The 20258-nt window shown below is 36.3% G+C and overlaps 1 protein-coding gene across 1 annotated transcript; it reads left to right on the top strand.

Annotated features, from left to right (window-relative positions):
* The first annotated feature begins 6912 nt into the window (after positions 1 to 6912).
* On the top strand, positions 6913 to 18569 carry LOC146145225 (uncharacterized). The gene is made up of 8 exons (XM_083390511.1): positions 6913 to 7109; positions 11227 to 11354; positions 13126 to 13294; positions 14207 to 14435; positions 15488 to 15531; positions 15852 to 15895; positions 17400 to 17464; positions 18108 to 18569. Exons 1-8 carry the CDS (start codon positions 6913 to 6915, stop codon positions 18567 to 18569), a joined length of 1338 nt encoding a protein of 445 aa, XP_083246637.1.
* Positions 18570 to 20258: the final 1689 nt, after the last annotated feature.

Here is a 20258-nt window from a genome sequence, read left to right as displayed (position 1 = left end):
GGGACTATTTCATAGAGATCAGTGCACATCATGAAGTGGTATTTTTACTAAACTCTTCCCTTTTTGATTTTAATATTTCACTGTTTTATACCATATTTATTTCCTCAAATTAATACATACATTATAGATAACCTGTAGTAATACACGTTGTATTTTATGCTATTTGTAAATCATTTTTACTTAACACTATCAAAATATCTAAAATGGTAGGTTAATATGAGAGTTAAATTTTTTTTAATAAAGTATTCCGTGTCGTCTGGTGAGACGGTTGTTTGGGACGCTGTGAATATGTCGACCCGAATAAAACGCTGAGCGCAATAGCCTTCGCAACAATGCCAGATAGGCGTTGGTCACCCGCACGGGGGGCATTTGTCCCCCCCCCCTGGAATTTCAAAACACGATTATTAGTATTATTTGTAAGTATATTAACTGTTATGTATCACCATGGGCGCCCGCAGGGGGGGCAAGGGGCACTTTATTAGTATTATTTGTAAGTGTAATATGTATTACTTATGAAGGTTAAAAATATAATATACACTATCCGTTGCCCCCAGTGGCGTATCCAGTGGGGGCGGGAGTCCTTACCACCCCTTTTTGTAAGTGATATTATCGTTTTTGGTTCGTTTTTGTCATGGTTTAGCAAACTGTTCGAAGCGGCGTGCTTTTTAAGTAATTGGTTCACGCGTCTTGATCTAAAGCGAAACCAAAATCGAGCGCAAAACGCCGTTTTTTGTCTTTTGTTTGGTCGACCGTAAACGCTGGATAGTTTTTCTCTTTCGTTATTTGTTTAGGACTTTAGGTTGACTAATTAGCAATGGTGTATTTGACAATTGACAACTCAAGTCAAACCTTCTTTCTTTTTTTCTTGCTAAAAACGTCGAGTTATTCGCAGTATATGTTCCTCGCTGTTCGGTCTCTGCGCTAATATCCGATGTTGGTGTAACATCGACATTTGTTTAACTGAAGCAGATTCTTAAAAGGAGGTATAATGGTGACTGTCGTGCGCGTTTTAAAGCCTCCATTTTTAAGTAATGGTAATTAACGCAAAATTATGCTCTTTAAGCATACTCTAAGACAACGTGCTAAGTGTGCAATGGACACAACTTATTTCTCCTCAATCGCTGCTTGTAATTTAGCTGACTTGGCACACAAGTCGGCGCAGATGTTGCGCTAATCCTGGCATAATAACACCCGGTAAAAACGATCTTCGTTTAGTTTTGCACGTGGTGAAAGGCGTGCTTGTAATTTAGCCCTAGTTCTGTTCATGTAACTTGAAAACTGCGCTGCTGATAGTCGAATTATGTATGATTCTAGGCCTACCACAATTAATCACACATATTTTACGGTCTTGGTTTTTTTGCCTGAAGTTATCGATTGCACACAGTTTTTTTTATCACGTCTTGCAATCACCATTCTATGACGTCATAGTGTCACTGTTTTATGACGTCATTATTCATTAACGTCAGACGAAAAATATGGGAATTCCCTAAGTTGAAAATTCAGGCCCCTTTTTGATTTTCTGGTTACGCCCCTGATTGCCGCCCCCTGGAAAATTTTCTGCGGGCGCCCTTGACTGCGGCTGCATAAAAAACACGCCAGTGCAAAACAGCGACAAGCAACCAATGTAGACGTAATATCCAAGATGTTTTTCGAACCGGTAATTTAATGCGTGGGTTGAATAAAACGCATTACGAACACAATGGTTATATATTTCCTTCCGCATATTTCATTATAGTTAACCAACAAAACACGATCCACGTTCTCCATAAACCAGTGCAGTTCAACTAAATACACTGTATACCCAAGTGTGTACCGATTTACATTTACGGTCCACCACCAGGGGTTAAAGTACAATCATTTTCTTCCCGGAACGCATACAAATTTTTAGACATGACGTCACAAACTACGTCATAAGGGGAATTCTGAAACAACTAATATTGCGAAACCTATAGTTTTCGTCCTGAAATTTTTGGAAATGCTATGTATGCCTGGAATCCTGACCTATGGAAAACGATGTAAGATCGATAATATTTTTTTTTAATTATTTTTATAATTATTTTATTATTAGGGTAGGGGAAGGTTTCCTTAGAATAGATGGAACGTTGCCCGAGTCAGGACATCGCGATTACGTCGACGTGACATATGGTACGCAAATCCCTAATTATTCTTTAAAAGCACCCATGGTAACATTTTAGCACAACAACATTTCAGTACGCGGTCGGCGTTTTTACAACATATCAATCTAAATTTCTAAACAAAATAGGAAATTTATGTTTTACTAATATATGGGTAATTTACAAGGCTTACTTATTGTAGGCATGCGTAAGATTGGACAGTCCATCTGAGGAACAATTTGTTGTAAGTTCATTTTGGGCTATTGTGACGAGGGCTACTTATCTAATGAGTTATTTGTTACTCTTTTTAGCAGTGGTTCTTAACCTTGTTTTCCCAAATTCCCAGGAGTTCTCCGAAAAATTTTCTAGGGCTCAATTTATGGCAGTTGGATTTTTATGTATTGCTATTTGTTAATATTATTAACACGGCTTATTAGCAAAGTCAGTTAGCATTGGTGATTAGCTTTTAGTTACATTAAAAGCCATTAATTGGTGTCAACACAACATATTGAAGTTGGTTTAATTTTGTAATGGGAGCTATACTTAACTGGGAAAATGTTGGGAACCTGGAATAAAACCTAAAGATTCAAGGGGTTTTACAGGATATTACTTAAACAAACAGAATACAAAATAATAACAAGGAGACATGCTGGGCTCGAGCTATATAGGCTTAGCCCTGCAGCCAACCGGTGCAGTCAAAAATGGTACGAGTCATTACCTTTTTAAAAAAAGCTATTATTTTTTTGTTATAGTTCAAAACTTATCAACTAACAAACAATAATATTTCATGTATGAGGTAAAGCCTTTTATATGTCTTCCTTAAACATAAAATAAGTTCAGAAATACACCTGGTTAAAATAGATCACCGTATCAACATGTTTGTACGAAATATTGCAAATGCAGTTTGCAAACTTCACTTTTCAAAAACCATACCTATTCGAATTAAAACATAATTAATGTTTAAAAGTCAATACAAAAAACAAGCAAACAGACCAGATTTGGCCTACGTCGTGTGTGTAGAGAGCTATCTACACGGGCAGAATAAATAATGTAAAACAAAATAGACACAACACAACTATGTGTCAAGACAGATCAGTCAGTCACTCCTTACCACGCACTTGTCGTGTTAATCTACAAATATTTAGTTTTGCTTACCACAGCCAATTCGTTGTAAAATTCTGTGAAATTGTTTTAAGCAGATTAGTGTTAAACTTATGTAAGTATAGCAGGTGGGGTTAGAGTTGTTTTTAATATTTGTGGTCAAAAATGATCAATTTCAATGACTTGATATAAGTGCACGTAAGTCACTGTTTTCAACCTATTGACTTGACTTCAAAGTATTTTGAAGAAATAACTCGACTTGGAATTGAGTCATTGAGTCAAATGACTTTGGTTGAAATTAAGTGTTTTCATTTAACATTTTACTATTGAGATATTAATCTCAAGTTTCGCACGTAAAATAATTATATTGCTACATATGTTGTTTTTTGGTTATGTTTTAGTTGAATTTTTGCTCATAATCCGGTTAGTTTACATATTTTCATGGTTTATCGTTTTACTATTGTATTACTGGATAAATTGCTATATGAATAGCTTGACTGGGACTTGCTTTGGGCAACTGATTACTTGGACTGGGATTTAATTTTTGAAAAGACTGGACTTGGACTTAAGTTATTTCACAAATGACTGGACTAGGACTTTTTATTTTATAATGACCTGTTCATAATGAACAGTCATTTTGTAATGACCTCCTACTACACTGGCTTTATTCAGTATGAGCAGCCCGGCAATAATTTTAATTTGTGACCCATTATTAATCTTTAAACATGTTAAACGTCTCGCACGATTCAAAAAGAGTTTCGTGATAACTTTAAATTTCAGGGTTGGTATTAAATCCGGCATTCTTTTTAAACGACATCTTTTTATAAACTTGACCGGTTGTTATTAAACAAGAGAGCATCCATATCCACCATATAAAACAGTCATTATTATAATGATAAATTATTTTTCCCGATATTTAACTTACGTAGATAATAACTAATACTACCTTAAAACTATCAAATCGGTTTTATTACCAAGGGATAAAAATGTATAGAAAGAAAACAAAAAACGTCTTTGCAACCATATCGTGTAAATGCATCGGTATTTTTTTGCAAGTTTTGGTGCCACGGAGTTCCAATGTCTTAATGTTTTCTACAGATTGCAGCGTCGAATTATTACAACATGTCTAAACGTTGGGAAACAAATAACAATAAAACCTAAAAAGCAACTATACCTAAAGCAGAAAAATCCATAAAACCATAGTATTACGACCAACGACCTAATAAGGCCAAAAGCGCAGAATAAGAAATTGATCGTCTGAACTCTGAATAAGACATAAATTTGTCGGAATAAGTCCTAAATACACCCAAATAAGGCTAAATGTAACGCCTGAAAGTGTAGTGCAGGGAGAGGTATGGGACGATCGGGGGCCGTCGGTCTGGAATTGGTCGTTTTGGTGTCGAAGTTTAGTGCCATAGTTTGACCGGTGCCGTTAGGGCGCCGCTGTTTTGGCACCGGAGTTTTTGCCCTGTTTAGGGTTATTGGTGGGTAATGGGGGTTAGAAAATGGGTTAGGTTTGAAATTATTAGGTGAGTTCATATTTTACTTAGGGTTGTTGTTTTAAGTTAGGTAAAATGTTGTATAGGCCTGATTCTGGCCATTTTGGTCTTAATCCGATTTAGATGAGATTACGACTATAGGGCAGGCATTTGGGCCTATTTTGGTCTTATTCCAAACTGTGTTTTCTTCTGATGTTGATGTTGTTCTTATATTTCGGTCTTAGGGCTGGATTCCAGTCTATAGCAGTCGATTTCTACATAATCGTTATAATGCGGTAGTTAAAGATGGTAGTAAATAATATGTTAGATAAATGGCTTTCGGAGTAACGGGGAAAACGTTGAAAACGTAAATCTATATAGTTAAGAGTACGTTGATGGCTTAGCTAGTTTTAAACTCAGTAGTTAAGTTATCAAGACGGCAACAAAATGTTTTTTTTTGTATTTTGAACATTTATTTTAAACGTAATAAGACATCAAATAAGATATTAACAAATGCTAGCAATGTTGTAGCATGACTACGATAGACCACGGGACGATTCCCGAGAAGGGAGATAAGAAACAGTATAACGCACTTTCACACAGATTTTAAAAACAACGACGTTAACTTTATCTGAACGAAGCACGTCTTTCAAACACGCAATTACAATTCAGCAATTATGATTTTGTTTACAAAATAACGTCATAATCGTTTTATGATTACACCATCTTGGCGTTACTGTCACCAGTTTAGATATCGTTATTTAATATCCGAACATATATATATTTGAACGTATATAACTTACTGACATTTTTGAACAACTGTGTCCCTTAAGTGCTGAATGATGTATCGCGATTATATTACATTTACGTGTAGCCTGCAAAACTAATCTGTTTTAACCCGATTATTTTTTGAGTCACCCAAGTTCGAAAGGCTTTGACCGGCTGTCCTGCAGATCCTTTAACACCCATATATAATGGAACACCCCTCTTATCTTTAAGCCATACTAACAAGGTGTATGTATGCTGAAATGAGTCAAACGCTTTACTGGAGTATTGATTGTGATGAAAAACTTCCACATGACTAACCACTATTGATTGCTTTTTAGTTAGTAAAAAAGGCAATGACCTTTTGATACAGGTTGTAGCGGCAAAATTTTTTCAAAGAACGTGTGACAGAGAAACCTGTTGCAATGAAAGTTTTGTAAAGATTCATTATACAAGGCATATGCTATGGTTAAATGTTTACCATTTTTAAACAAGGTAACAGTCGTCCGTTTGCCATACTGCGGGAAACTCGATTTCTCTACTAAATACCATCACGCTATAGCTGCGCTATAACCCACTCATTAAAGCAGGTAGGTTAAACGTGATATGTGGCTTTGCTGTGTGGTAAAGCACTGTATTACTGTGCGAAACATGAACAGATTTTTTTAAAGCCTTCGAGATAAGAAGCTTTTCATTTCGATTTTCTGTGTTGGGCTTAGCCGTTACAAATGAAGAAAAAATGACTTACCTCAAAAGACATTAGTGCGCTTGCTGATAAACCAATCGAGTTTGCATGTCGTATCGATGCGTTTGCTGTTGTAGTTGTTGTTGCCGTACGTCAACAAGAGAAATAGATGTAGGCTATCTTATTATTCGCATTTGTCGTTAAATAAGTACTTAACAGTAAAATACCTGATTTAAATAATCCTTTTCTTGACTTTCATTAGACACAAAACGCGCATTAAGGCTAGTCGGCTACCAATTTAACTCTATTACAAATATGTATAAGGAAGTTTAGCCTACACAAGGTCGGATAGAGCTCGCATGAAAGAGGCGAAACTCGGCTTTCAAGAAAACTATTGATTGATAATAATCACAAAACCGTGTTAAGATGATTCGGTCCTTCAGTTACAAAGATTAGCTGGTTTCCTCCCTCTTGGGACCAAACATTTTTGAGGATCGTCGATTTACATATATGTAGTTATTTGGATATAGCTAGGTAAATGTAACTATTTGGTTAAGACACTTGGCTGATAAACTTAGCTAAACAGTCAAAAAAATCGCCGAGTACTGTTCCCGATGAAATCTGTGACAGACCGTTTAATACCGTTTAAAATCTATTGTCAGAGTCCGCACGAGCCGCCCGTGTAATTGAGTTTCCAATTCAGGAAAACACCAGAGTTTCATTTCCTAAGTGTGTAGCCGGGAAATTGATCGGTTTCACCTTTCCCCAAATGGAAACCTTCAGCACTGCTGTACCCAACTTTAATCATTCGAACGCCACCTTCGTAACGAGAACTACCAACGCTGCAATCAAAGTTTATCAACACCCCATTTCCGATGAATTTATGCGCGTTTTTGCAGCTCTACTGCTTGTCACAAGCATCGTAGCTATCACCGGAAACGTCTTAGTCGTTATTAGCTTCTGCAGGTACGAGTGTTTATTTATTTGTTTTAGTTATTACCTGTTAAATGTGTGTGTATAGCGTCTGCTTACTTGAGTTTATCTCACAGTATAGGCGGCCGTAAAACACCAGCCGAAAATCTGGGCTGGTATTTAACTTGTTGATTAACGTTTCTGACGATTTAACATGGTAAATTTTGTTTCTCTGCAGAACCAATTTATTTATTTGTTTGCGATACGACAGCGATTTCGTCATCAGGGTGCCAGAAATGGGTGTCCGGAATTGTGTATAGTACTGTGCTTTTCAACCTTTTTTGGTTTGGTGAACCCCAAAAGTTGTTGTGACGACCCTGTTTACTCATGCACCCTGTTTACTTGAAGCGATATGGAAAATCATTATGCATATCAATATCGTTATTTTAATTAAACCGAGCGGAGCTGCCGAAGTTTTACACACTGTCGGTGGGAGTTTGATTAAAACTGCAGGTTGCTTGCGAGTACTATTGCATGTTTTCAAACAAACTTAATAGAATAGCGAACATTCTATTAAATAGCAAACAGACTATTAAAAATATAAATGGTTCTTTAAAAGTTTGTGGTACACCCTTGGCCTTGTATACCTTTTCGTACTGGTGCACCCCATGGATATTTTGGTGCACACCGGTTTAAGAGCTCTGGTGTAGTAGACCTAAATCAAAAAACAATCCCAAAGAAATAAATTCGCCGCAAAAATAAGAAACATTTCTAGCCTTTCTTTTGTTTATAATTATAATCTTGTTCTTAAATAAGGTGGCCTAAGCTTTGTCGCTTTGATTTGTGTTTCTCGGTAGAGTTTAGACGATTTAATAAACAACGGTTTCAAAACTTGTGGTTGGGATTATAATGGTGGACCTTCTTGTTTTTAAGCCTTGTTTATGTCGATCCAAAATTTTCTAAACATTTCTTTCAATTATTAGGCATCGTAAAAGGTGAGCACCTGGTCAGATCCTATTACCTTAGCCTTGCTGTCTTTGTTTAAAATAAGCTTATTGTTGCATTACACAGGTGGTCTTTTCTTTGTGTTGAGTTTGTATGGCCGCAGGTGCAAGCCATTCATTTCAGTGTAAAGCAAGAAAAAGACCCGCAAATCAAAGGCATTATTTTGCCTTCCATTCAAGGCGTGTCTATTATTTATTTGACGCTTGCTTCTGTCCGTGCTATACTGCGTTTTGTCACCCGATCCGTTAGAAATTAGTGCATTTTTAAGCAAAAAGGTCTACGACAATTAGTGCATCCAAAGGATCAAAAAGTCCGACTTTTAGACTTTGAGGTCTCAGACAATGCACTAATTTGACTTAATAGGTTTAATAATACTTAATCCAAGTAAACCCAAACGCTAGCCAGCACCCAACTAATGTGCGTTGAATTATTAATTATATAAACGCTTTAGGCCCCAATATCTCACTTTGTGACGTAACAATCCTATATAACATGGACAAGAAACTATCTTATGCCCACCGAAAGTTTGTTTATTCCCCAGCATTCGAATAATGATTACATTAAGCACTTTATTTGGGTTAGGGTTCGGGTTAGCGTTTGGGTTAGGATGGGTCAAGTGTTATTAATGCCATCTCTCACTTTTTGTAATCTTTTGTCAATTTTCAACGAATATTTTCAATTTATCTACGCCGGGAGTTTACCTAAAGGTCCAATTTAGTGCATTGCCACGACCTCAAGGTCTAAAAGTCTAGACTTTTTTGCCATTGGATGCCCTAGTTGTCGTAGACCTTTTTGCTTAAAAATGCACTAATTTCTAACGGATCGGGTGACAAAACATAGCACGGACAGAAGCAAGCGTCAAATAAATAATAGACATGCCTTGAATGGAAGGCAAAATAATGCCTTTGATTTGCGGGTCGTTTTCTTGCTTTACACTAAAATGAATGGCTTGCACCTGCGGCCATACAAACTCAACACAAAGAAAAGACCACCTGTGTAATGCAACAATAAGCTTATTTTAACAAAAAGAGCAAGGCTAAGGTAGTAGGATCTGACCAGGTGCTCACCTTTTACGATGCCTAATAATTGGAAGAAATGTTTAGAAAATTTTGGATCGACATAAACAAGGCTTTTCTAACGGATCGGGTAGTTTTGTCAAACAATAAACATGTCACTTTAAGGCAGTGGTTCTCAAACTGGGGTCCGTGGTCCTTTTGGGGTCTGCGAAACAATTTTCTGGGACCGCAAAGCACCTAACAAAAAAACAGCACGACGCTCCTGAAGAAGAAAAATTTTTGTGCAATAAAATTTTCAGGCAACTTACTTTTCCAAACCAAGCTCATTATAGTTGTTCATTAACGTTATTGCACGCTTGAAGTTGAATTCTCCATTGTGACGTCATAGTGTTGCGTTGTGCTAGTGAGAATTACGTTTTTACAGCTGGCTGCGCTGCCACTGTCGCGGTTTTAAAACTGTTTCGTGATTGACTCAAATAAAGTGAATCGCTAATTAGAGATTAACATAACTGATAGCAAAGAAGCAAGTGCACCCGTCCCATTGATACAATTAAAAACAACGTGTTATTTTAAGTTTATTAGGGTATATTTTAAGGACCGTGAGTGAGCAATTAAAAAATTGCTGGGGGACCGTTGCGTAAATTTTAACAAAAGTTTGAGAACCACTGCTTTAAGGGGATGTTGTATGATAAGAGAAAAGACGATCGGGGACACATGAAAGGTGATAAGACCTGTTTAAACTATAAACAATACAAGCAGGGGCGCCCGCAGAACATTTTCCAGGGGGGCAATTAGGGGCGTAACCAGAAAATCAAAAAGGGGGTGGTCCTGAATTTTCAACTTAAGGAATTCCCCTATTTTTCGTCTGACGTCAATGAATAATGACGTCATAAAACAGTGACAGTATGACGTCATAGAATGGTGATTGCAAGACGTGAGACAAAAACTAATCACAAACAGCCAAATACGTCCAGCAAAAGCGACCACGCGAAATCACGGTGTACAATCGTTAACCTGCAATACTAAACAAAGAACGTTTTTCCCGGGTGTTATTAGATTAGCGCAACATCTGCGCCGAGCTGTGTGCCAAGTCAGCTAAATTACAAGCTGCGGTTGAGGGGAAATAAGTTGTGTCCATTGCACAGTTAGCACGTGGTCTTTTAGAGGTATGTTTAAAGAGCATAATTTGGCGTTAAACATCATTACTTAAAAATGGAGACTTTGAAACGCGCACAACAGTCACCATTATACCTCCTTTTAAGAATCTGCTTCAGTTAAACAAATGTCGATGTTACACCAACATCGGATATTAGCGCAGAGACCAAACAGCGAGGAACATACTGCGTATAACTCGACGTTTTTTTGCGAGAAAAAAAGAAAGAAGGTTTGACTTAACGTTGTCAATTGTCGAAACACACTTGCTAATCAGTCAACCTAAATTAAACAAATAACGAAAGAGAAAATCTTCCAGCATTTATGGTCGACCAAACAAACGACGAAAAACGGCGTTTTGCACTCGATTTTGGTTTCGCGTTAGATTAAGACGCGTGACCCAATGACTTAAAAAGCACACCGCTTCGAACAGTTTGTTAAGCCATGACAAAAACGAACAAAAAACGATAATATTACTTACAAAAAGGGGGGTAAGAACTCCCGCCCCTGGATACGCCAATGGATAAGGTATAATATTTTTAACCTTCTTAAGTAATACATATTACACTTAAATAATACTAATAATCGCATTTTTAAATTAATTCCAGGGGGGGAGTGCCCCCCCACCCCCCTTGCCCCTGTGCGGCCGCCCATGTATACAAGTCAACAAAACCTAAACGATACGAAGAAAAGTCAAATTCCTGAGATATCGTTTACCAAAGCATACTATGGTAAACCTCAATAAAATTCCCGTTATCACAAATTACCCTTTACTTTAATTATTTGAAAAATGTTAACCATTTTTCGTATGTCTTTAATTGGCAGTCGGTCTCGATGTACAACAAATTACAAGTTTCATTTTGCACAGTTTTGTGTTTTCTATTGGTATAATGTGAATCCCCTAAAAACTTAGGTTTCGTTATCGATTTTCTACGATAACACATACATTTGTAGTTTTATATTTAATATATTAAGAGCTTTGCATATAATTTTAACAGAATTCAAAGACTTCGAAAAAAGGCGGCCAATGTCTACACAATCAACCTGGCGGTTGGGAATTTTTTGCTCGGTATTGTCGCCGGAAGGATTGCGATTGACATTCTTCGCGGGAAATTTATTGCTACAGGTACTAACGCAACCAACATGATTGATTTACGTTCTACATAAACAGAAAAAGCACTTACTCAAAACATCTTTTACAAAAAATAAGTGTCTTGTTTATTTACCTTTTCGGGTAAATATATAAATGGCTTATTCATATTCGTATTGTTCGATGCCTTGCCTTTTTTTTAGGAAGCCACGCCTGCTAACAAGGTAGAAGACAACCGTGTTAAAAGGGACCAATAAATTAATGGCTTTATTATTTAACAATTCAGATGGACGACCATTAAAGATGACATTTAAAGTACCTAAACCTGAGTTTCTAATATTTTGCTGATGAATTACATAGCACATTCTGCCTATAGTTTAACAAGAAAATAATCCGGGAAGAAATACAGGTGCCTAAACGCAAACGTGTTTTATAAAAACTGAATTAATTAAAATAAATTTGTATACTTGGACTGGTCATATATCATTTATTTGCCTAACATTAATTGGAATAGCTTGTTAAAACGTGTACATCCCACCTAAACTATAGGGTTGCGTTATTTTGAAGAGCGAAATCCGTGTCAAATTTACAGCGGTTAAATTGACCAACTCCAGTTTAGGGGTCTTGAAAAAAATCAGGGATGACGTCACAAAGTTATGTCAAAACGTTAAGTTCCAAGTTACGTCAAAACATGGCGTTTTTATATTAAAAGACGGAAAACATTGGCGTGCAGCGTGAAAAATGCTTTTCTATATAGTTTAAAAGTTGCCCAAATTTTTATTTTCGAGGATGCTATGAGACTCACGACGCATGGATAACCCGGATGCAACAAAACGTGCTAGACAAACTAGAAACATAATTTAAATTTTATACACATAGCAAAATTGTCAAAAATGCGGTTCGAGGGGGAATCCGCCCCACTCCATTTCACTTCCGAATGAGCTTATTATACATCACCGTCAAAGTTTTTTTCTGTTAGGGGGATAAACACGAAAAATTACAAGTAATTTATGTATTTAACAATTGTTAATTAATTTTCACTGTATATATCCTTTTACCCAGATCTAATCTTCTTTACCAAGCTCGTGTTTGACTTTAAAAACTCAAAAAAAAACTCGCAACACAATAACATGCTTTTAAGTTGAACTGAAGTGCTGAAGTTCCTTCATCGTGTCAAAATTCATCTTATTTCTTTCTTTGATCACTGACTGTGCATCAGTGAAAACACCTGCTCGAAATTTGCGTTATAGAAAAATCCGCATTTAGCAATTACGAGAGTCATTCTTTGTTTTGACTGTACAAAATACCTGCACCATTTCTTATGTCAAGATCCTGCAGTAAATTCTTGATCATTTATGCAAGAATATTCCAGAAACGACTTCAAATAGAAAATTTGATCAAAACACTTTGAATTGGCCACATTTGTTCCTTTACTCATTAAATATTTTTACCAAATTTTAAACACCTTTTAAAACAAGCAAATTTTTCTTAATAATGGTTTCGTCCATTTGTTTAAATATTTCATAATGATTTCAAACTTCGAAAAAAAACCTTTCACTTGAAGGGGCATAAAATTTTAATTCTTTCTTTCTTTCGAGTTTGTTAGCACTGTACAATAGAGTTGCTTTCTTTTACTACTGTTTAAATAGGTATGTGAAAAACGTTAACAATAATTTATTTTAATTACTGTTTGTAAAATCGTCAAAATTAACTGGTTCACATTCCCCTGCTAGGGGTAAGCGCACCCACTTTTGAGAACACTTGGCCTAGCAGACAGTTGTCTAATTTGCTTTAAACTAAATTTTAGAAAATTGCGACATAAACGGATTCATCGTGTCCGCTGTCCACATTTCTGTGATTACGACAATTACCGCCATGATCGTCGATCGCTTTCTCGTGATATGTCGCCGAAAAAACAAGCTTGAGATATTTCATCTCCATCCAAACCTAACGGTCGTCTTTATTTGGTTATACAGGTATGGGTTGTAACTTGTACTAAGGGTTATTTATTTGCAAATGTCCATCTGGTACGTTACTAAGATGAACCGAGCCAGCGTGTTTGGAAAACTAATTGCATATCAAATGTTCATAGATGCATTATAATTAATAAAAATACTATATATAGCAGGGGTTTTTAAACTTTTTTTATCGCGAACCCCTAAAATTTTTTTTTGCTTTGCATGGACCGTAGACAAGAAATGCTCAAAAATGACGTCACACATTGACACAATGACTCTGTTATTTCGGTCCGAAAAATGTGAAAGTTAAATGGAGTCTAACTATACATTCAGTGCAAAACCGTTTAATTTTTAATGAAAGTGTTTTCTTTTAAACATCAATTACTTTAAGTATACACTAGTTTTTTAATTAGGTTTTCATGGACCCCCTAAAACTAGTTCACGGACCCCCAAGGGGTCCATGGACCCCAGTTTAAGAACCCCTGATATATAGGTAAAAATAAAATCCGTTATCTGGAAAATACCCTATGCAAGTAATCTGTAGAGGGGTAAATAGTGGTAACTTTATAAACTGTTTGGGTCTTTCTTGCAAACTAAACTAGACAACTTTAAGCGACTTTTTTTTACAAAGTTAGAGCAGCGTTTTCACTTTGTTTTAAAAGTGGTCTTTTTTCGCCACGAAATATATCTTCGCAGTTATTAGAAGCAATACGATATGGAGGGGAAAAAAATCTTGCTTGGTTCTTATGTCGTTACCACGCTTCTAAATAACTGCAATTCAGACGAAAACGGAATGTCAAAACGAAAAATCCGCTAAAAATGTTTTTTTCAAAAGTATTAAAAAGCGAAACGTTTGTTATCTAAACAGGCTACCAATATTTAACTCAGTTGTAGCCTTACAATTTGTGCTTTAATATAACCACATTCCAGCGCACTGTGGAGCATTCCCCCACTGACGCCGTACGTTCCCAGCTACATGCCAGAGGAGGTGATGCCCTGCTGTGTGTTTGACCGCTTCAGCAACGTCCTGGCCAACCGCCTTTACATCTTTTCGATGTGCACCTCGGTCTTCTTCTTGCCGCTTCTGGCCATGGGCTACTGCTTGGTGCGCATCTTCTTCTATGTGCGCACGAGCTCAAACATGCTGGCGCAGCACGCGGTAAGTGGGCCGCGTCGCTCATGCTAAAGACAGTCGCTGGTGATTGCTGATTGCGATTATAGTAGCTTAAAAATTGAGATTGACAGATTCTAAACTGTTGTTGTAAGGCAGGGATGGCGAACCACTGACCCGCACCACAGATTTTGAATGACCCACTTGTCTTCCTAGAAATACCGAAATGTTATTAATCATTTTCAGAATAGGATAAATGTAAAAAAAAAAGAATTTTTCGTTAGATAGCGCTATACTGTTTAAATCAGGGCTGCCTGATCTGCGGGTCGTGCAAAAGTGTTTCAGGGGTTGATGATTAGGCCTACGTTAACTGCACTTCAACAGCTGTGTGCAGAACAGAATACAACTGTAAGCATTCTATTTATCGCTGTGAAACGTAAAGCTTGACGATTTTTTAAGGGAAATTAAGCGCTACCAAACCAAAAATTCCTGGTTAAACCATGCTGAAAAGCTTTCTACTGAACTATTAATGTTCTTAATATTCGAGAGAATACCAATTTGAAAATCGACCAAAAAACTTTACAAATACCAACCCAGATAATAACATTTTAAAACGACGCACCAGCAAAGTTTCGCATAAAATTAGCAAATAATTAAATATATGACCCACATGTGCATTTTGTAAGGATTAAGGTCGTGTTTGTGACCCGCGCGATGAAAAAGGTTTGCCATCTATGTTATAAGGTACAGTAGTACAGAAAACAATTACCGCATATATCCTTGTTGCATTTTAAACCATCTGCGGAAGGTTTACTGTCTTCGTGATTTAATACACTTTTGACAAATAAATAAATTGAAACCGTATTTTTTACAACGAACTATTGCCTTAATAAAAATGAAAAGTTGTTTAGAGACACACGTATGGAGAAAAAATGAAAAAACAATAATTTTGCAATATATCAAACAGTACAGCCAATTCGAAAAAACTAAGTGCATTTTAAGAAACAAGGTTCCTGTATTATCCTAAAAAAACAATTTTTTTGTTGACCAGTGTTTTGTTGTCGACATAGAAGGAAAAACTAACTGTTTTATTATTTTAGGGAAAAAGAATCTTGATTGCAAAAAAGTCACCTCGGCAACCACCGTAAGAACATCTATCTAACTTAAAATTTACAACTATTAAATAATTACAAAACTTTTATTTTATTTGAATAAACTTAAATAAAAGAAGCCTGAAAAGTTTGTTAATTCTTAATGGAGCTTTTGTTATAGAAGCTCAAATTAATACAAAGATACAAAAGATACAATTTGTTTAAAAAAATACACATTATTTACTTTTGTAGAGGTGCATATAGCTATTTTGGGTTTTACAATACTGTTAACTTTTTACAGTGATTTGCCAAATTTGATGTTGTTGAGGCCCAGACTATTGTAGAAAACTTATCAACGTCATTTGTGTTGCAGTTATTCATTTACTGATACAGTTAGAGAAATCCATAATGGCAGCGGTAAGTATAATACCCACTCTTTAACTTTAACTAATCCTCTTTTATTATTTCGACTAAAACTTACATTTAGTATATAAAACTCAATGTTTTTCTCTAAAGTTTAATAGAAAACCTATGTTAAAAAACACGTAGATGTGTTAACCATTGATAATACAAAAAAAAAAAAAAAAAAAAGGAAAAAAGCATGTACAAAGAATTACAATACGAAATATATGTGTTTTTTTCGGTCGGTTTTTATATAAGTAATCTTTGAATTTGTTGTTCTGTGTGTAAAAGGAAGTAGAAAGAGAAAATTTAAAGTAAGACTTTTGTTTACTGATTGGCATAACCGATAAATTAGTTATTTTTTCAACGATTGAATGTAAAAACACCGTAGTACTCTGCAATTTCAGATATTAATACTCCATGACAACACAATTTATAACAACGAATTTATTATTTGTAACGAGTAAACAATTAGTTAGCGACATATATTTGTGAAATTTTGTAAAATATTGAAACAATGTCCCTTCTTAAAGTTTTGTACATCACCTGTACTGACCAACGATAATGGCACCCTATTTTCAAGTAAAAGTACAGTTGGTTTTCAGACAATGTATTTGCCGTTTCCGTGCTTGCAATAAGGCTATAGACTTTGATCGAGACCAGAAGCTAGCCAGCACACAACATTTCCGGAGGAATTTTAACGGCAAAATAAACACATGTCTTGTATTTTTGAAAATAAATTCCACCACAACGACAAGAGTGGTCTATATTTTCCCATTAAAAATAGTTTTAAACTAAAAAAATCTCATTAATATCATTATTTAATATTAATATTGAAGAAAAATTCATTTACGCACCAAGAGATAAATATTAGTATCGGTTATCGACAATAAAAGTGCATGGCCTCAATATTCACCGAGTCATGTGTTGCATGTTGGAAAGGTTTGATCAAGCGCTACTCGAATTTTTTGGTCTCTTGATGTGTAAATTGATATTTGGGCCTATTTTGGGCGGATGTTGGTGGTATGAAAATTCGCGATATTACACTTATTCAATTCTGAATATAAAATATTTTCAAAATTGATCTTTTTTAATGTTTTATTTTTTCTTTCGATGGCATTGAAAGGTTGGTAGAAGTGTCTTGATTAAATTTAGTCGATTGCAATTCTAATTTGGGTAACTGACAGGCGTTAAAAATTATTCTCGATCGCTTATGAATATTAGTATCGGTTATCTAATTTTATATTAATTGGGAAAATACAGACCATTCTCGATGTTGAGGTGAAACTTTTTTCAAAAAATTTTAAGACAAATATGTTTATTTTGTCGTTAAAATACCGCCGGAAAATTTTGTGTGTTGGCTAGCTTTTATTGACCACGAGCCTGTGGTGACATTTTACCTTACGTCATCTATACTTACTAATTAACTAGCCTAAAGCTTTTCCTAATGCACCCGTAATACAATTATTTCAAAAATCAGCTTTTATTCAACTTGCAAACGATTTCTACTGTGTTTAAGGTATAACTTCACCTCCTTCACCACAAGTGGAATACAAAATGGCGAAACTGCGACCACCGGCTGAGGTACACTTATAGTATACTGGACGAAATACCCGGCGTTGCGTAGGTTTAAACTGTTTACAATATGCGCGATATACCTTTTGCAATAAGCGCGATACACGTCTATCACAAAGGTTTCAGCCGTTTGATCAAACCATTGGGAGTCACACCTTTTAGCCTGTGTATTTGCGTCACTGTAAAACGTTTAATTGTTCCTCTTCGTAAACTAAAATTTTACATTTTGCAAACACAGTAATATGTAGCCAAATTGCAATATTGCGTGCTTATTGAAATTGATGGACTAAATGTCCACCGGTTTGGCACGTCAAACGTATTTTACGTCACGAAAACACGTGACGTTTATCGACAGGGAACCACTCGCAAACGTAAAACGCTAAGTTGTAGCAGCCATTGTTGGCATTGCGTGATATTCAAGTAAATACGTAATCCCGGTACCATACTGCGTCTAACGTAAAAAAATCTCGTTTGAAACTGAAAATAAGTAACTATTAAAACCGCCGCATTGAATGCAATATTTTGCGAACTCTGCGTTGGAAACATGCGCTCGGTGTGATGCCGCAGCTCTTTTGGTTAGGCTTCGCCACAATCGGCGCTCGAACACCAAACCTTACGATTGCTGTTCTTGATTACGTTGTGTGAATCGCAGAAAGAAGAAGAAGACATCCTTGCACCCAGACGCCAGCTCTCCTTCCACAAGTCGACGGCTGGCGAATCGCCCGTTGCAAAGCCAGCGCTTAACACTGCGACGCAGCAGCTGACTAATGACACTCCAAGAAAGGAACGGCTCTTGAAGCGCATTTTGACACCGCAGCAGTCGGTATCATCGTGCGATCAATCCACCGCCCTGGAAATGACGATCCTGCGTTCAGCGCTGATCCTGCTTACTCTGTTCGTGTCGTCCTGGCTTCCCTTCACCGTCGTGTCGGTGTACAACTCTTTCGGCAACGTCGTCTCGCCCAGTATCGCGATCGTCTGTTACCTCTTCGCCAAGGCTTCGTGCGTGCACAGTTCGTTGGCTTACATCACGAATGCTCACTTCATCGAGACGGCGCGACTGCTCTGCTTCTGGAAGCGCGGCGCATCACGCAGCTACGTGGCACCGCCGTAAAGCATAAGGCTTGCATGGCACTGGAAAGCTCTCCGCTAAGAATACTTGAATACAGCCAATCTTAGTGGATTGTAATCCATTATACTGCGTCTGATGCTAAAAAAAATCAGGCGGCGACGTAGTTCGCGAAGTGTTGGCTTTAAATAGCGGTTGACGGTTGCGACAAATTCACAGGTGTTGTTATGCTCGTTATGTTTTTTATCTATTTTTTTATTTGTTTCTATTGGTATTTGTTGGTTAAGATACTTTATATTTAACATTCTTTATCAGCATGGCTCACTTATTTTAAAACCAATAGACAATGTTAAGTCATATTAAAATAACTTGCCACGCCCGCTTTTAAACAAAAATCAGGTTAACTTACAAAGAGAAACTAGTTACCTCTGGTCAATAAAGAAACAAGACTTCTCTTTACCTAGTTAACATCGAAATGACCATTTTCTTGATTTAACCCAGAGGCACGCAACAGTTTTTTTTTATTGACTGGTCAATTTAAAAAGTCACTTTTCTAATTTTAACACAGTGATTAGACGTCCTTTTTCCGGTAAGCATAAACTGTTTTCACACAAAATGCTAAATACCAGCCAAGATGTAACAATGGTTGTCATAGTTTATGGTAATGTACTGTGACCACTAACTCTAGAATGCCGATAGTACACAAAAACATACGGTAAAAGTATAAAAATGGTACTTGACCAAGAAAATGCCGTGGGTCGGACTTTAGCTCTAGGACAGAATGCTACACCCTTCTGGTTGAAACCTAAATTATTGAATTAACTAAAGGTTACGTTGCAAGACCATTTTTTTAAACATTAGTTATATCTAACGGTAATCAACTTTTTATTCAATGTCATGCACATCCTTAAATGAGGCTGTGTTATTGGACGATTACAGATATATCCGTATCATTTGTGTACAGCGTAATTCAGTGTGATTTATCCACAAATTGCTGTTTTTTTCTTTTTGTTATTGCGAACTTTCTTCAAAAAGGTTTAGTTGTATTTGTGGCAGCTCGCCAATGATTAAGAAAAAACAAAAAAGTTCTCATTGCGAAGTTAACAAAAAATAAATTATAAGAAGGTAAGATTTTAAACGTTTAAACAACTCTTTATTAATTTTTTAAAAAGATTTCAGCTCTGTTTCATTATTATATGTTTGTGAATGTTATATGTTTTTCAGTAAAGCAGTTAACTTAGCTTGAAGCATTATTCAACGTCAAGGTAATGGAAGTATTATTTCGATATAAATGTGCTAGGAGGGTTTTATAAATGACATTTAAACATGTGATATTAATCAGGGTTTGGGAACCTATGGCTCGCGAGGCTCTTTTTGTGACGCCATATGGCTCTTTTGATAAAATGATCTTGCTTGCAGAATAATATAAACTATCATTTCTCAGCATGATCCCAAATAAAACTGCACAGGGTCACGACCGCTTTTCTAACTTGTTTTTTCTTTTTTAACACGCATAATAGCAAATTATCCGCGGTTCGCGCGAATCCTATTTGTTTTTCGTAACTGTTATCCCGCTTGAAGGAATCTATTAATGTCCAGAAGGCCCTATTCTTTCAACTGAACTCCGTAATCGAAGTTGCGCAAACTTAACTAATATATTTTTACTGCATAGCATGTTCTGTCCTTTGAAATAAAAACAAAATGAAAGGCCCTGCTCTTCTTACCATTTTTTGC

This window comes from Ascidiella aspersa, chromosome 5, assembly GCF_963924565.1.
Source record: "Ascidiella aspersa chromosome 5, kaAscAspe10.2, whole genome shotgun sequence".
NCBI classification, from domain to species: Eukaryota; Metazoa; Chordata; class Ascidiacea; order Phlebobranchia; family Ascidiidae; genus Ascidiella; species Ascidiella aspersa.
The sequence above is the reverse complement of the archived record's forward strand: the minus strand, read 5'-3'. Positions and strand labels throughout refer to the sequence as shown.

Bases quoted from the DNA above. Each gene is read 5' to 3' on its own strand.
- LOC146145225 (XM_083390511.1), top strand. From the start codon at position 6,913: ATGGAAACCTTCAGCACTGCTGTACCCAACTTTAATCATTCGAACGCC. The intron at 11,355-13,125 runs GTACTAACGCAA...ACTAAATTTTAG, and splicing joins CGGGAAATTTATTGCTACAG to AAAATTGCGACATAAACGGA. The intron at 15,896-17,399 runs GTAAGTATAATA...ACTGTGTTTAAG, and splicing joins AGAAATCCATAATGGCAGCG to GTATAACTTCACCTCCTTCA.